At 37.9% G+C, this 17,208-nt stretch overlaps 1 protein-coding gene across 1 annotated transcript in view; it reads left to right on the top strand.

The window, feature by feature from the left end:
• The window catches only part of LOC116978563 (probable E3 ubiquitin-protein ligase HERC3), a 76,714-nt gene that overhangs the window by 15,033 nt on the left and 44,473 nt on the right, over positions 1 to 17,208 (top strand). Inside the window, exons 9-12 of the mRNA XM_033029833.1 lie at positions 1,580 to 1,677; positions 7,077 to 7,136; positions 8,343 to 8,448; positions 16,555 to 16,744. Of these exons, the coding sequence (XP_032885724.1) occupies positions 1,580 to 1,677; positions 7,077 to 7,136; positions 8,343 to 8,448; positions 16,555 to 16,744 (454 nt within the window). The remainder of the gene's footprint in view (positions 1 to 1,579; positions 1,678 to 7,076; positions 7,137 to 8,342; positions 8,449 to 16,554; positions 16,745 to 17,208) is intronic.

Here is a 17,208-nt window from a genome sequence, read left to right as displayed (position 1 = left end):
AGCCGAAGGGCCTGTTTCCGCGCTGTATCTCTAAAGTCTAAAGCTTTGCTATAAATTCTTGGTGGATACAACATTAGGCGAATCCTATGCCCTCCCATAGCTTTTGCTACTGAACTTGTCACAGACCATGCAACTAATACCATGAAAACATGTCACTGGACCCCAAATAAATTGGTTTAGCACCAGGAGTGACAGCATTGTTGCTGACTTTGTACACATTGGCACATCTATTACCCGGATGAACGTTATTTTCGTCACAGCAGTAAATATCCCCAATTTTCAGTAGAGCTGTATACAATCTTTGGCTTCGAAAGCCATGCCAGTAAAAAGAGCTTTGCACCATAATCTAGCAAACATTGTGAGTGCGCTCTGTGCAGCCAGACCACTCTGACCCAGAAACTAAAGCTGCCCTCATGATGTTTCCCATTATTATGCTTGTGCCCCTTTCTCGCTTTAGTTCTATGTGGTCAGTATTCATGCTACTTTGTACCCGATCTACCTGAACCGACCTCCGTAAAAGAGACGCCCGAGACTGCAGATCCAGATCCAAAATGTCAGCCATCCCTTTGCCTCCACAGATGCTGCTTGACCCGCTGAGTTCCTCCAACAGTTTGTTTTCTGCTCCATATAATCTTGACCACCAGGTTCAGGAACAGCTTCATCCCAACAACCATTAGGCTCTTGAACGCTACATCACACTAATCACATTTACGAACTATGAATTGCTTTTGGTTGCACTGAAGACTTCTGGGTATTTTTTGTATTAGTATTGGGGTTATCAATTTATTGCATTTCTGTTTATTATATATCATCAATGTTTATTGTGTTTACAGGCCTGCTATATGCTGTTGCAAGTAAGAATGTAATTGTTCCGTTGTCGGGACATGTGACAAATTAAACACTCTTGACCCTTTAGCCTGGTAGAACTGCTGCCCCACAAAGCCCAATACTCAGTTCGATCCTGACATTTGGGTGCTGTCAGTGTGGAGTTTGCACGTTCTTGTTGACCCAAAATGTTAATTATTTTTCTTTCCCTGCTGTTTGATTGGCTGAGTTTTTCCAACATTTCAGTTTTTGTTGCAGAATGCAGCAATTTAATTTGTTTTTACTTGCATTGATCTAATTTAATTGATCATAAACTGTAGGGATTGAAATTTTAATGACATAGAAGAATGCCATTGGCTATCTATTGCCAGTAATGGTTTTGAAAACACATCAGGGTCTCCACCCGAAACGTCGCCCACTAGGGACAATTTTTACATTTACCAAGCCAATTAACCTACAAACCTGTATGTCTTTGGAGTGTGGGAGGAAACCGAAGATCTTGGAGAAAACCCACGCAGGTCACAGGGAGAACATACAAACTCCATACAGACAGCGCCCATAGTCGGGATCGAACCCAGGTCTCCGGCGCTGCATTCGCTGTAGGGCAGCAACTCTATCGCTGCGCCACCATGGCCGCCCTAGTTCTTTCCTTCCTAGATATCAAGAGGGCTTTGTCTCTACTGTCAAACCCTGATGTTTCCTTTTGCCATTCTTGATGTAATGGTGGTTATTTTATGTCCTTATTTTCCTCCAGAATTTACTATCATCGCTGGAAGAATCTCTGCTCACTCTGAAGAGAATTGTGCCACTAACAAATTTATTGGAGGAGAAACTGTGCAAGAACACGAAAAAGTAAGTTTCTTTCTGCAGAAAAAATGTGTAGGTAGGAACTGCAGGTGCTGGTTTATACCAAAGATGGACACAAAATGCTGGAGTAACTCAGTGAGTCAGCTCAGGCAGCCTCTCTGGGAAAACGGAATGGGTCTGAAGAAGGGTTCTGACCCAAAACGTCACCTATTGTTTATCTCCAGAGATGCTGTCAGACCCGCTGAGTATCTCCAGCATTTTGAGTCTATTTTCTTTCTCCAGAGTCCAGCTTAATATTTATAATAGCACATGATAGAAAATTATAAAATTATGAGAGTCCTTAAATAGACAGTGAGGACCTTCTTCTCAGGGTGGAAATGTGAAATACTCGAGGGCAGAGCTATACGGTCAGAGGGGAAAAGTTCAAAGGTGATGTGTGGGGGTGTTTTTTTTACACAGAGTGGTGGGTGCCTGCAACACGCTGCCAGGGGTGCTGAGTAAAATGAGATAACATAATGGCTTTTACGAGGCCTTTAGATTGGCACATGGATATACAGGGAATGGAGGAATGTAGCACATGTCCCCACAGAGAAGAGTAGTTCAACATGGCGTCGTGTTTGGTACGGACATCGTGGGCTGAAGGGCATGTTTCTGTGCTGTACTGTCTTATGTTCTCATTTGCAACAAGAGTTTCATTAGAATTTTTCACCAGTCTCTGAACCAACACTCGGAAAGGTAAATGACTACATTTTACTCTTGGATTGAAGCCTGATATGTTTATTTCAAAGTAGGTCGAGGTTGATGCCGAGTACTTTACACAATTTTGATCTCCTTTCCTGCACACAAGTGAAAATTACAATGAAAACACAAAAGTATGTACCATAACACCAGGATAAGTGCTCAACCAAGAAAACCCAGCCCAAAGCCAAAGTAGTATCTAAACTGCTTATACACACTTTTGCTAAGGACAATAACTAAATCCATATGCAAGAATGAGCTACCTACATGTTAACAAACACATAAAAACTGTTTGTGTAGATGCGTATATCATTAGGGTTATCAAGTGGGCACCTCCCTTCACTGGTGTTTCATTGAGTTAGTTCCACGACACCTCGGGTAGACTCAACAATTAATCCTCCTCAATACCTGCTCTCGCCACCTATGCTACCAGTATCTACTAAATACAGGAACCTACAGACGATTAATTCACTCAAACATGTATCCTGACCCATCAATAAACAGTTGTAGCACCACAAATATCAACCTCACAAATAAAACTGGTATACATTTACACAGAATACACTTACAAAGAAATACACTTACCGCTCGTTAAACATATCCTTTCTGCTCCCAACAGACCCTATTTCCTCTCCACCAAATCCACCTACTGCCTTACTCTGCTGCCTCTGACCTCCTTTACGGCCTGATGCAAACTCTATCTGCAAATTCCTAGCTCTCCAAATGGCCACGTGGTTGATCACTCTATGAAACCTCTACAACCCACCTCTACCGGACGTAATCTTGCTCTCCATCCTCACTGGTCAACTTCTGCTTGCAAATCTACATATCTTGAGTTTTTTCATCAGCTGTCATGATTGTATTATTTAGAAAAAACTGACCAGATTGGGTCTATATGTCATTTAGATGAATGAAGATTGAAAGGCCTGCATAGAGTGGATGTGGAGGGCATGTTTCCATTAGTGGGAAAGTCTAGGACTAGAGGACAAAGCATCAGTATTAAAGAACCGTACCTTTATAAAGGAGATGAGGAGGAATTTATTTTGTCAGAGGGTGGTGAATCTGTGGAATTCATTGCCACAGATGGCTGTGGAGGCCAACTCTTTGTGTAATTTTAAAGCAGTGATTGATGGGTTCTTGATTAGTATGGGTGTCAACTGTTGCAGGGAGAATGCTGGAGTATTATGTGGGAGATTTCAATTTTCCACACATAGACTGGGAAACACATTCTGTAAATGGGCTGGATGGGTTGGAGTTTGTAAAATGTGTGCAGGATAGTTTTTTGCAGCAATACATAGAAGTACCTACTAGAGAAGGAGCGGTGCTGGACCTCCTGTTAGGAAATGAGACGGTCAGGTGGCAGAGGTATGCATTGGGGAACAGTTCGGGACCAGGGATCACAATACCATTAGTTTCAATATAATTATGGAGAGGGTCAGAACTGGACCTAGGGTTGAGATTTTTGAATGGAGAAAGGCTAACTTTGAGGAGATGCGAAAGGATTTAAAAGGAGTAAATTGGGACAGTTTGTTTTATGGGAAAGATGTGGAAGAGAAATGGAGGACATTTAAAGGTGAAATTTTAAGAGTACAGAATCTTTATGTCCCTGTTCGGTTGAAAGGAAATAGTAAAAATTGGAAAGAGCCATGGTTTTCAAGGGAAATTGGACACTTAGTTCGGAAAAAGAGAGAGATCTACAATAATTATAGGCAGCATGGAGTAAATGAGGTGCTTGAGGAGTATAAAGAATGTAAAAAGAGTCTTAAGAAAGAAATTAGAAAAGCTAAAAGAAGATATGAGGTTGCTTTGGCAAGTAAGGTGAAAGTAAATCCAAAGGGGTTCTACAGCTATATTAATAGCAAAAGGATAACGAGGGATAAAATTGGTCCATTAGAGAGTCAGAGTGGACAGCTATCTGCAGAGCCAAAAGAGATGGGGGAGATATTGAACAATTTATTTTCTTCGATATTCACCAAGGAGAAGGATATTGAATTATGTGAGGTAAGGGAAACAAGTAGGGTAGCTATGGAAACTATGAGATTCAAAGAAGAGGAAGTACTGACACTTTTGAGAAATATAAAAGTGGATAAGTCTCCAGGTCCGGACAGGATATTCCCTAGGACATTGAGGGAAGTTAGTGTAGAAATAGCAGGGGCTATGACAGAAATATTTCAAATGTCATTAGAAACGGTAATAGTGCCGGAGGATTGGCGTACTGCGCATGTTGTTCCATTGTTTAAAAAGGGGTCTAAGAGTAAACCTAGCAATTGTAGACCTGTTAGTTTGACGTCAGTGGTGGGCCAATTAATGGAAAGGATACTTAGAGATAATATATATAAGCATCTGGATAAACAGGGTCTGATTAGGAACATTCAACATGGATTTGTGCCTGGAAGGTCATGTTTGACTAATCTTCTTGAATTTTTTGAAGAGGTTACTCGGGAAATTGATGAGGGTAAAGCCGTGGATGTTGTATATATGGACTTCAGTAAGGCCTTTGACAAGGTTCCTCACGGAAGGTTGGTTAAGAAGGTTCAATGGTTGGGTATTAATGGTGGAGTAGCAAGATGGATTCAACAGTGGCTGAATGGGAGGTGCCAGAGAGTAATGGTGGATGGTTGTTTGTCAGGTTGGAGGCCAGTGACTAGTGGGGTGCCACAGGGATCTGTGTTGGGTCCACTGTTGTTTGTCATGTACATCAATGATCTGGATGATGGTGTGGTAAATTGGATTAGTAAGTATGCAGATGATACTAAGATAGGTGGGGTTGTGGATAATGAAGTAGATTTTCAAAGTCTACAGAGAGATTTATGCCGGTTGGAAGAGTGGGCTGAAAGATGGCAGATGGAGTTTAATGCTGATAAGTGTGAGGTGCTACATCTTGGCAGGACAAATCAAAATAGGACGTACATGGTAAATGGTAGGGAATTGAAGAATGCAGGTGAACAGAGGGATCTTGGAATAACTGCACAGTTCCCTAAAAGTGGAATCTCTTGTAGATAGGATGGTAAAGAAAGCTTTTGGTGTGCTGGCTTTTATAAATCAGAGCATTGAGTATAGAAGTTGGGATGTAATGTTAAAATTGTACAAGGCATTGGTGAGGCTAATTCTGGAGTATGGTGTACAATTTTGGTCGCCTAATTATAGGAAGGATGTCAACAAAATAGAGGGAGTACAGAGGAGATTTACTAGAATGTTGCCTGGGTTTCAGCAACTAAGTTACAGAGAAAGGTTGAACAAGTTAGGGCTTTATTCTTTGGAGCGCAGAAGGTTAAGGGGGGACTTGATAGAGGTCTTTAAAATGATGAGAAGGATAGACAGAGTTGACGTGAATAAGCTTTTCCCACTGAGAGTAGGGAAGATTCAAACAAGGGGACATGACTTGAGAATTAAGGGACAGAAGTTTAGGGGTAACATGAGGGGGAACTTCTTTACTCAGAGAGTGGTGGCTGTGTGGAATGAGCTTCCAGTGAAGGTGGTGGAGGCAGGTTCGTTTTTATCATTTAAAAATAAATTGGATAGTTATATGGACGGGAAAGGAATGGAGGGTTATGGTCTGAGCGCAGGTATATGGGACTAGGGGAGAATATGTGTTCGGCACGGACTAGAAGGGTCGAGATGGCCTGTTTCCGTGCTGTAATTGTTATATGGTTATATATGGTTATATGGGGTTGAGAGGGAAAGATAGATCAGCCATGATTGAACACCGGAGAAGTTTGGATGGGCTGAATGGCCCAATTCTGCTCCTATGACTTATGAACTTTTAAAAATGTGACTCTATTAATAAGCAGAGGGTTGTGAAGGGGCATGAGAGGGAAATTGAAAATCACAGGGCATCGTTTTAAAATAAGGCGGCATTCATCTTCAAAATGAAGATATGTTTTTCTTAGAAGATTGTGAATGTTTGGAAATCTGTACACCAGAAAGCTGAGTCAGCGTTTTGGAGTACTGAGAAGTCAATGGTATTGAGGAACAAGTGTTGAGATTGAGATCAGAGTAGATGTTGAGTGTCAGGCCCACCCTCTTTCATGCATCAGCTGGCAGATTGGCAACATTGTGGAATTTGGCTGTGTTCAGAAAGGCAACCATGTTGCCCACATGATAGATTGAACACTTGGGTTTGAGCGGGTCTAGATTCTGGAGCAATTGTCACTCTGGTTTGAACAGTTTTCCACCAATTTTGCTAAGAGTCATAGAATCATACAACATGGAAACAGGCCCTTTGGCCCAACTCTTACATGCCGACCAAGATGCCAGTTTCAGAGTCTTCCAAACTGACTGCATGGATAAGTGCACCAATGTCAGTGTCCTCTCCCAGCCCAGCATCCACCAGCACTGAGCCCATACTAACTCTTAGATGGATACATTGACTTCACAATGTCACTCAATAGTCAAGACTCAAGAATTTCTATTGTCATATGTCCCGAAACGGAACAATGACATTCTTACTTGCAGCAGCACAAGAGATATGTAAACATATGTGGGAAGGAACAGCAGATGCTGGTTTATACCAAAGATAGCATAGGCTTCAAGTACATGGTAGCGTTTGCTCTTCTTCAATGGTTGTGCAAATCGATCTTTAATGGAATATCCTGCTGGAAAGTTTCCGAGAATTTGAACAGTCTGTGAACTGGTGGAAGTAGTTGTTTTTTTATATAAGGTCAATTTAACACCCTGCGTTAAATATGTTTTAATTTAATTCTCAGAGCAATCATTCGAGGTTATTCATCTTCACCGATTATGAATGCAAGCTTCCTGGACACGAGGTAAGTCAAAGGGCTGTTGCTAGCAATTCCTATTAAAATATCCTAAATAGACTTGCTGCAGATCCTACTTCAGTTTAGTCTTGAGATACAACATGGAAACAGGCCCTTCGGCCCACCGAGTCCGTGCTGACCAACAATCCCCGCATACTACCTTCCACACACTAGGGGCAATCTACAATTATACCAATCCAATTAGCCTACAAACCTGCACGTCTTTAGAGTGTGGGAGGAAACTGGAGCTCCCGGAGAAAACCCACGGGGAGAACGTATACAGAGCACCCGTAGTCAGGATCGAACCCAGTTCTCTGGCGCTGTAAGGCAGCAACTTTCCCTCTGCTCCATTGTGCCGCCCAAATCGATTGTTTCATCTTCTAGCCTAACCAAAACCAAATCCATTTGTCCTTGATCAAGAAAGAACTACATTCTATTCTCTGCTTTTTGTTTTACACATTTGTCCTAAGGTGACTCATTTCCATCTAACCAAGAGCCAGTGAAGGGGTAAAAGAAATGTAAGAACTTGTTTGTTTATTGTTATGATCCATCCACAAACAATGGATTTTCAAGCTATATTCCTCTTCTCTTCTGACGGTCTGCACATGGACAAGTGGTGTCCATTAGAAGTGCATTGACTGTGTACAATTTATACACTTTTGGTTGGAGTACAATGTGCATATGTTACTATATCTCCATTCAGTGCATGGAATGAGTTTGTTTTCTACTTTTTAGATACTTTACTTTAGACACTTTACAGATACAGGGCGGAAATCTGCCCTTCGGCCCACCGAGTCTGTGCTGACCAGCAATCACCTACACTATCCTACTCACTTGGGACAATTTACAATTTTTTTACCAAAGCCAATTAACCTACAAACCTATACGCCTTTGGAATGTGGGAGGAAACCGGAGCACCCGGTGAAAACATACGCGGTCACAGGGAGAAAGTACAAACTCCATACGGATAACATCCGTAGTCAGGATTGAACCCAGATCTCTGGTACTGTAAGGCAGCAATTATATTGCTGTGCCACCATGCCGCCTCGAGTGAACTCCAACACATGGCATGTCATTGCTGTTTTTCATACCAAGATTTAGATTTATTTGTGTCATCTTTGAGACCCCTGTGTTGAAATGAATGTCTTTTAAAAATGACAGTAAATTTAGTAATCTTTAATGCACTAACCATTCTTCTTGATATATTGAAAACAGCAAGGATAACCATTTCAAAACAAGCCGAATGCTGCCTGGTCTGGATATGTCCTTAGTGTACCTGAACTTTGAGAATTTGGCAAAAGACACTTCACTGCTATCTCAGGTAATGTTATAGAGTCATACAGCATGGAAACGGGCCCTTCGGCCCAACGCGTTCATGCCGAACAAAAGCTCCATCCATGTTAGTTCCTATTTACCTGCGTTTGACTCATAGAGAACATAGAAAAGTGTTCTATCATATCCCTCTACATTTTCTATCCATTTACCTGCCCAAGTGTCTTGTCGACCAAACATTCCATAATGCCGACAATACCTCACACAATGAAACACCATATATTGTTATAGATGTTGAAGATGAACATTAACATTCATGGCTGTTTACATGTTTTGGGGAGAGTTGTGTCATAAGGTCATAAGTGATGATAGTAGAATTAGTCCATTCGGCCCATTAAGTCTACTCCACCATTCAATCATGGCTGATCTATCTCTCCATCCTAACCCTATTCTCCTGCCTTCTCACCATAACCTCTGACACCTGTACTAATCAAGAATCTATCTATCTCTGCCTTAAAAATATCCACTAACATAGCTTCCACAGCCTTCTGTGGCAAATAATTCCACAGGTTCACCACCCTCTGATTAAATAAATTCCTCATCTCCCTCCTAAAAGCATGTCCTTTAATTCTGAGGCTATGACGTCTAGTCCTAGACTCTCCCACTAGTGGAAGCATCCTTTCCATATCCACTCTATCCAAGCCTTTCACTATTCTGTATGTTTCATTGAGGTCCACCCTCATTCTTCTGAATTCCAGCAAGTACAGGCCCAGTGCCAACAAACACTCATCATAGGTTAACGTACTCATTCCTGGGATCATTCTACTAAACCTCCTCTGGACCCTCTCCAGAGTCAGCACATCCTTCCTCGGATATGGTGCCCAAAATTGCTCACAATATTCCAAATGCGGCCTTACCAGCGTCAGCATTACATCCCTGTTTTTTTGTATACAAGCCCACTTGTTATATATGCTAGCATTGAGTTTACTTTCTTTATTACCGATCAGTTCATCGCCCATTTGAAAAAATTCAATTTTATGATAGTGCTCCCATTAGTACCTGCAAAATTAATAATTGACCTCTGCAAGTATGGAGACACGTGTACTGGGGTATTTGTTATGAAACATTTTTGGAAATAATAGGTTCTCTCAATTTTCAACCTTTGGTGAATGCAGAGGAATGTTACTGTTTGTTATAGATGAATAAGGACAGAACTGAATATTGAGTTACAACCAAAGATCAATAGATCCCAAATTCCTCATTCTATAACATGTACATTCAGTACATACATGTAACTCAGTACATTCTGATCAATTATATTGCACTTCTAGCCCTTTAAGTAAAAGATAGTGAATATCCCAAAATGAATAAACTTAATTTACAAAAATGCTTAGTTAAAAATATGCAGAACAAGAGCTTCTTATAGGTATTTTATTCGAAAGCAAATAAGTCACAGAGGACGTTTCATCAATCTTTCCCAAAAGTTCATGTTGCGTTAGAAGAATTATATGACAATCTAAACTCACTTGCTTTCATATTGCAATTACTTAGCAAAGAATGAGGAGATCTCAGTATTGCTTTGTATTTCTTTTTTTTTTTAATTTTATTTTGTTAGAAGTAAGGACAATCATATGGCACCAAAGTGCCTAATATATATTTTCATAATACATTTTATGTACAGCTTCTTATTTTTTTTGTTATAATAAAGAAAAATAAGAATAAGAAAAAGAAAATAGATAGTAAAGGATAGAAAGACGTGAGATATATAGTGTGTGAAGAAGAAGAAGAAAAAAGAAGAATGAATGAAGAAAGTTGAAGAAAAGAAAATAGGAAAAAGAGAATAAGACATAAAGAAAAGAAGTAAGGAGATCATTGTTTATAATCTTGACCATCCCTCGTCCAGTCCTGAAACAGTTATTTTTTCCAATTGTGTTGCGCCATATGATTCCAAAAAGACAACAAATGGAGACCAACAATCGCATTTCCTCAAGATGTGCGGTGTCCAACATGCTTGTGATCCACATTTTAAGCGTTGGTATTGATGTATTTTTCCAATATTTAAGTATTAATTTTTTTGCTATTATTAAACCATTATTAAAAAATAAATTTTGAGATGAGTTCAATTTATTCCCATCTTCCATTACTCCAAATATAATCATTTCAGTATTAGGTTCCATTCTTATCTTAAATAATTTTGTAAATATTTCAAAAATATCACTCCAAAATCTATAAAGTTTTATGCAGGAAACAAAAGAGTGTGTTATAGTTGTGTTTTGGGATAAACATTTATCACAAATGGGGGATATATTTGGATAGAATTTGTTCAATCTTGTTTTTGAATAATATAATCTATGTAAAATTTTAAATTGAATTAGATTATGTCTTACATTAATCGAACATTTGTGAATATATATCAAGTACTTTTCCCATGTAACCTTCGTAATTTTTATCATTAATTCCCATTCCCACTCTTCTCTAAGTACCTCTGTCGATGGTAGGTCTATATTTAAAATACTATTATATAAATATGATATTAATTTTTGTGAGTCTGCTTTAATATTCATTGCTTCTTCCAATACGTCAGGAGTTATTTTTTGATATCCTTGTATGTATTTTTTCATGAAATCGCAAATCTGAAGATATTTAAAATATTGGTTGTTTTTCAATTTAAATTTAAATTGTAATTGTTGGAATGATAGTAGGTTTCCCATTTCATACATATCCCCGATCCTTCTAATTCCGAGACTTTCCCATTGGTTATATGTTTTATCAATAAGAGATGGTTTAAATAAAGGGTTATTCGCTATTGGCATTAACAATGATAAATTTCTTAATTTTTAAGATCATTTTATTTGTTTCCAAATTCTTATTGTATCATGTATAATTGGGTTCTTCTTATATATTGTGTTGTTCAGTTTTTTCGGGGAGAAGAGGATCGTTCCTATATTACAAGGAAAACAATCCTCTTTCTCCATTTTTATCCATTCTGTCTGTTGGGTAGAACTATCCAGCCAATAAATCATATTCTTAATATACACTGCCCAATAATAATACATAAAATTCGGGAGTGAGAGTCCCCCGGCATCTTTTGGTTTGCATAAGTGTTTTTTTTTAAATTCTATGTGATCTATAGTCCCAAATAAATTTAGTAATATTAGAGCCTAATTTTTTTTTAAAGTATTTTGGTATATATACAGGTATAGACTGAAATAGGTATAATAATTGTGGTAGGAAGATCATTTTTATAGCATTTATTCTACCTAATAATGAAAAAGGAAGTGTTTTCCAAAATTTAATCAGCATATTAAGTTTATTTAATAAAGGTATAAAATTAGCGTTGAATAATGCTTTATATTTTCTAGTAATCTGAGTACCCAAGTATTTAAATTTTTCTGTTGCGATTTTAAAGGGGAATTTCAGTAAGTGTGTAGGTTCTTGAGGCTTTAACGTCATGATTTCACTTTTATTCCAATTTATTCTATATCCAAAAAAAGACCCGAATTCCTCTATTAAATTTAGTAAATTTGGTATGCTCGTTTGTGACTTTATAATATATAAAAGTATATCGTCTGCATATAATGAAATTTTATTCTTTGAGTCCCTAGTATTATAGCCCTGAATATTCGGATTAATTCTTATACTTTCAGCCAAAGGTTCTATCATAAGGGCAAATAGCAGGGGTGATAATGCACATCCCTGCCTATTACCCCTTGATAATTGAAATTTTTGAGATAACATATTGTTAGTTAATATTCTTGCCATCGGTTTATCATACAATAGTTTTACCCATGTAATAAATTCTCTCCCATATTAAATTTTTGCAGTACTTTATATAAGTACTGTATTTCACTGCGTCCAAAGAAATAATTGATATATCTTCTTCCTCTACTTTATGTGAGTACATTATATTAAACAGGCGTCTCAAATTATTAAATTAGTATATTTTGGGTATAAACCCCGTTTGATCAGGGTTTATCAATTTACTAATATATTTGCTTAATCGTCTTGTTAAAGTCTTTGCTAAAATTTTCTGGTCTGTATTTAAAAGTGATATAGCTCTATATGAGCCTGGATCTTCTAAATCTTTATCTTTTTTTGGAATAAGCGTAATAGTTGATTCTGCTAATGTTTCAGGTAGTTTCTTTTCTTTAAAACCGTGAGAATATAAATTAAATAAGTAAGGAGTCGTTATCTCATGGAATTTTTTATAAAATTCAGTACTAAAACCATCTGGTCCTGGTGTCTAACCATTTTTCAACGATTTTATTGTTTCACCTATTTCTTCGATTGTAATTTGAGCTCCGTTCCTCTTGTTCCAAAAGGTCAAGTTTTGGGAGATTACAGTTATCTAAATTTTTTTTAATTTTACTATCTTCTATTTTAGTTTTAGATGTGTATACATTTTGATAAAATTGAGCAAATCTGTTATTAATGTCTTTAGGTAGTATTAGTAATTCACCTTTCTCTGATTTAATTTTAGTTATAGTATTTTCTTTTTCTTGTTTTTTCAATTGGCGAGCTAAAAGCTTATGTGGCTTGTCACCAAACTCAAAATGTTCCTGTTTTGTAATTTGGAATAGTCTTATTACTCTTGCCGATAAAATTCGATTAAGTTTAAATTTCAGTAATATTATCTTATTGTGTTTATCTGTCGTGGAAGCTTTAGCATTATCTAACTCTAACTGTCTGATTTCTTGTTCTAACAACATTTGTTCTGTCTTATTCTTTTTATTTTGAAAAATTTGATATGAAATTATAATTCCTCTAATAAATGCTTCTGGGAGTTGGGTGGTCATCCCAAGTTTTTAAATTTATATTGCATCTCCTTCTTGTATAGTGCCTTAAAAAAAGAAAGAAAAGATGTGATATATAATTGATTACACAAAAATTAAACAAAAAAAAGTCTTTATAGTGCTTAAAAAACTATACCTTATAAGAAAAGATACCTTAAAGACGAATAGCCACCAATGGTGGGGAAAATTTATAGACTTCCGTTGATGTTGAGCACCACCCCCTTAGTAGAGCCTCATAAAAAGCTACAGACCGTTTCACATCTTGTCTTTTCTTATATAAATTTATCAAACCAGCACCAGTGAAAACCGAAAGAATTCAGGAGGAGACATAAGAAGTAAAAAAACAAATATAAAACACAACATATTCTATAAGTATATATGCCTTTCCAATTTGTCTAATCTTAATCTAATCTAAACTTTACCATATATATCCACCCAAGATTCTTACGTAGTATCCCATTCTTTAACTACCATACAAGCAGGTACCAAGGGGTTAAACTAAACCTCACTTCTGGATCTTTTCCATGTTTATGTTGCGCCTAATTCCTTCCCACTCAAAAAAAAAGGGTAGGTTAGTAATGTTATAAACATTTTAGTTAGTTAGTATATATCATTTTTAGTATATATATGGATATTTCACAAATAGTTAGTATTGTTAAATTTGTTAAAATCATTGGTTATATATAATTTAGGACGACAGATGGCACAATGGGCTAAGTGTTCGGCTGGCAACCTGAAGGTGGCCGGTTCGAATTCAGATTCAGATTCAGATTCAATTTTAATTGTCATTGTCAGTGTACAGTACAGAGACAACTGAATCCTGCTTGTAGTGTGTACTGTCGTTGTGTCCTTGGGCAAGACACTTCACCTACCTTTGCCTGGGACTAGAGACGGAAATTAGTTACTGATTGGCTACAATCTCGCATATTTACATGCAAATGTTCATTAATATGCACTGTCCCTATAAACAAAACATTATTAATTAAAGTATGATGATTAGAGCTCTTCTTAAATCAACAGTTTTTATATTCCAATTAGTATTATCTCATTCCATGTCCATTATACATTCCCTCGTTAATTCTGTATCTTCAACGTCCTTTGTTTATCTTTAAGCTATTCATTCAAGGTGAAACATGGAGAGTACTCTCAAAAACACATTCTAGCCAGATAAGCTTGGTAACTGTCTGGAAAGTTCCGCCATCTTAACCAGTTCAAAACTCTATCATAAGAATTAAAAAGTTCCATCTTCTTCCTTGTCGACAGCTTCCCCCGGTGTTTTCTTTACGATATCCTCTGCGTACTTAAAAGCTTTTTCGGGATCTGTAAATGAGCATTCAGTGCCGTTATAAGAAATCTTCATTTTGGCTGTAAAAAACACCCCGTATCTCACACCGGGGACTCCCTTCAGAGTGTGTCTTGTCTGTGTAAACAAGTTCCTTCTCCGGACGACCTCCGGAGGATAATCACGGAAAATTCGAATATTATCCCTACGATATGTCAGATTCTTCCCATGGGTAATCTTTTTCAATATAAATTCCACTGAAGAGATATCAAGGAATTTCACAATTATCTGTCTTGAAGAATTTGTCCCTCTTGCAACACGTCCAACTCGGTGAGCGACGTCTATTCTTGGTTCTTCCGACAGTTCAAAAACATCTCTGAGTAAGTCAGTAACGAAAGTACATGTTTGAGATTCATGTCCTTCTCGTCCTTCATCTACTCCAAGAATTCTCAAATGTTGCCTTCTAGACCTTGCTTCCAGGTCCAGACATTTGTCAGTCATTCTTACAAGTTTTTCCTCTTCAGCTTTCTGTGATTTTTTTCAAGCTCTTTATTTCCGTGACCATCTCTTTTATCTCATTCTCCATCTCTTCCATTATCTCATCCAGTTTTCCCATATCATCCTTCACATCTTTAAATTTCTTATTATAGTCATTTTCGATTCTAACACACTCTGACTTTAGTTTTTTATCAAATTCCTTATATTGCTTCTTCAGCTCCTTTAACTCACCACAAGTATTATCAATTTTTTGAGAAATTCTCTCCATATTAGTCTCCGAACTCTGCTTATTACTCTCCATATTAGACTCCATACCCTGCATATTTTCCAGTGTAGTATTTGTTGTAGCAGTAATCTCTAAAAGCATTTGCTTTACCTCCTTCTCCTTCTTGTCTCCTTTTGTAGCCATTTCAAACAGAGATCCTTGGCTGTAAGATTCTTCTTCTTCTGAGCCTTCTTCTGTCGTTTGCAGAGTATCCAAAACTTCTTCGAGTTGGAGACTTATGGTATTCTTCTTAGGAGCTCGTGAGCTTTTTTCTCTGCTCATTTAAAACTCCTGATTTTTGCCATTAAACTCCCGATTTTTGCGTCGCCTTCTGATGACGTCACCCTTACGCGACGCCAAGCAGCTCCGGTAAGTTTTTAAAAAATCGGTACTGGTTTAAAAACGGCTTTTTAGCGATTTTTTGCGGGAGAGGAGCTCAATGCCGCGCCTTAGTGCTCCATGGCGCCACCGGAAGTCTTGTATTTCTGCTGTCTATAATGCTACCTCTTTCAACGCACTAACATCAACTCTGCAATCACTGATTATACAAGGAAATAATCTATGAAATATAAGAATTATTTTTACTGCAAGGTCATTAATGAAGGAAATAGATAAAGTATTGACAATAGTTTGTTGGGCATTAATGTATGGTGGGGATGAAGCCTAAGTGACATTACAAACTATCAACTATTACAAAAGTTCAATTTACTCAGCAAACAGTTTGTTTAAATTGTGTAGAAAACAAAAACTACAATACATTATCCATGCTGGAATCAGATAAATGCAGTGTGTGGAGAATAATGATAAATAATGTTTGTATAAAATTAGTTTTGAAAACTTATGCTCACCAAGTTTAATTGGTAAAATTAATCTAGCCATCTCCACTCAGCCTAACAATGTCCCAAATGGGCATAGGGTGGCACTTTGGTGCAGCTTGTAGAGCCGCAGCCTCACAGCGTTAGAGAGCCACCGTTCAATGCTGACCTCAGGTGGTGTCTGTATGGAGTTTGCATGTTCTCCCTGTGACCATATGGGTTGCTTCTGGGTGCTCCGGTTTCCTCCCACATCCCAGCGACGGCGTATTTGTAGGTTAATTGGTCTCTGTAAATTGCCCTCAGTGCGCAGGAAGTGGGATAACCTAGAACCAATGTAAACGGGTGATTGTGCTCGTTATGGACTTGGTGGGCCAAAGGGCCCTGTTTCCACGCTGTATCTCTAAACGAAAGTAAACTAAACTTGTACATTGAATTAAATGGGCAGAGTAGAGGTTGAATATTATGAAAAGATGTTCCGCTCCTGATGCTGACTGTTTTACAGGTGACAAATGCAATCCTGACAAAGCTGATCCCTTCACTCCCTCGCTCTCCTGCAAGTTTGGAAGCTCTGCGAGTTTACCTTGTTCTGCCTGCGCTCATCGCTGTACTTGATGAGCCAGAAAGCTCCATGCTGACAGAAGCCCTGACCACAGCCATTCTTTCCCTCGAAGGAAGTTACTTCAAAGTTCTAGGTAAGGGATTTATTTCTGAACATTTAAACGTTACCAAAATCTCCGTTGTTTGCAATTAAATCAAAAAACAAAGAATTGTTGCACATTGGTCAGTTTCTGACAAAACTTCTGAAGAGGAGAGGTTTGTGGCAGAGGACACCATTATAAAACGATCAGCTTGAAATGTCTTCAATCTTCAATCCAAAGAATTGAGCAGATAATTTAGTCAGGTTTGTTTATGCAGCACTCAGGCAATGCAGCAGGTGAGATGGCATCTTTAGGATGAGTTGTTAATCTAAGGTCCATTAACCTCTCAGATCTTATAGGTTATTTTCAAAGACTGACATGAGATTTTTCTCCAGATATCTAAATGTATTCTTCATCCAATATCATTAAAACATATTCCATCCAAGACCTAATTGTTAAGGAATTTGGTTATGGGCAACTTTACTTCAACTTTTCCTTGTTACAACAGTGATTACATT

The sequence above is a fragment of the Amblyraja radiata genome, chromosome 1 (assembly GCF_010909765.2).
Source record: "Amblyraja radiata isolate CabotCenter1 chromosome 1, sAmbRad1.1.pri, whole genome shotgun sequence".
Lineage (NCBI taxonomy): Eukaryota > Metazoa > Chordata > Chondrichthyes > Rajiformes > Rajidae > Amblyraja > Amblyraja radiata.
This window is presented reverse-complemented; position numbering and strand designations above follow the sequence as displayed.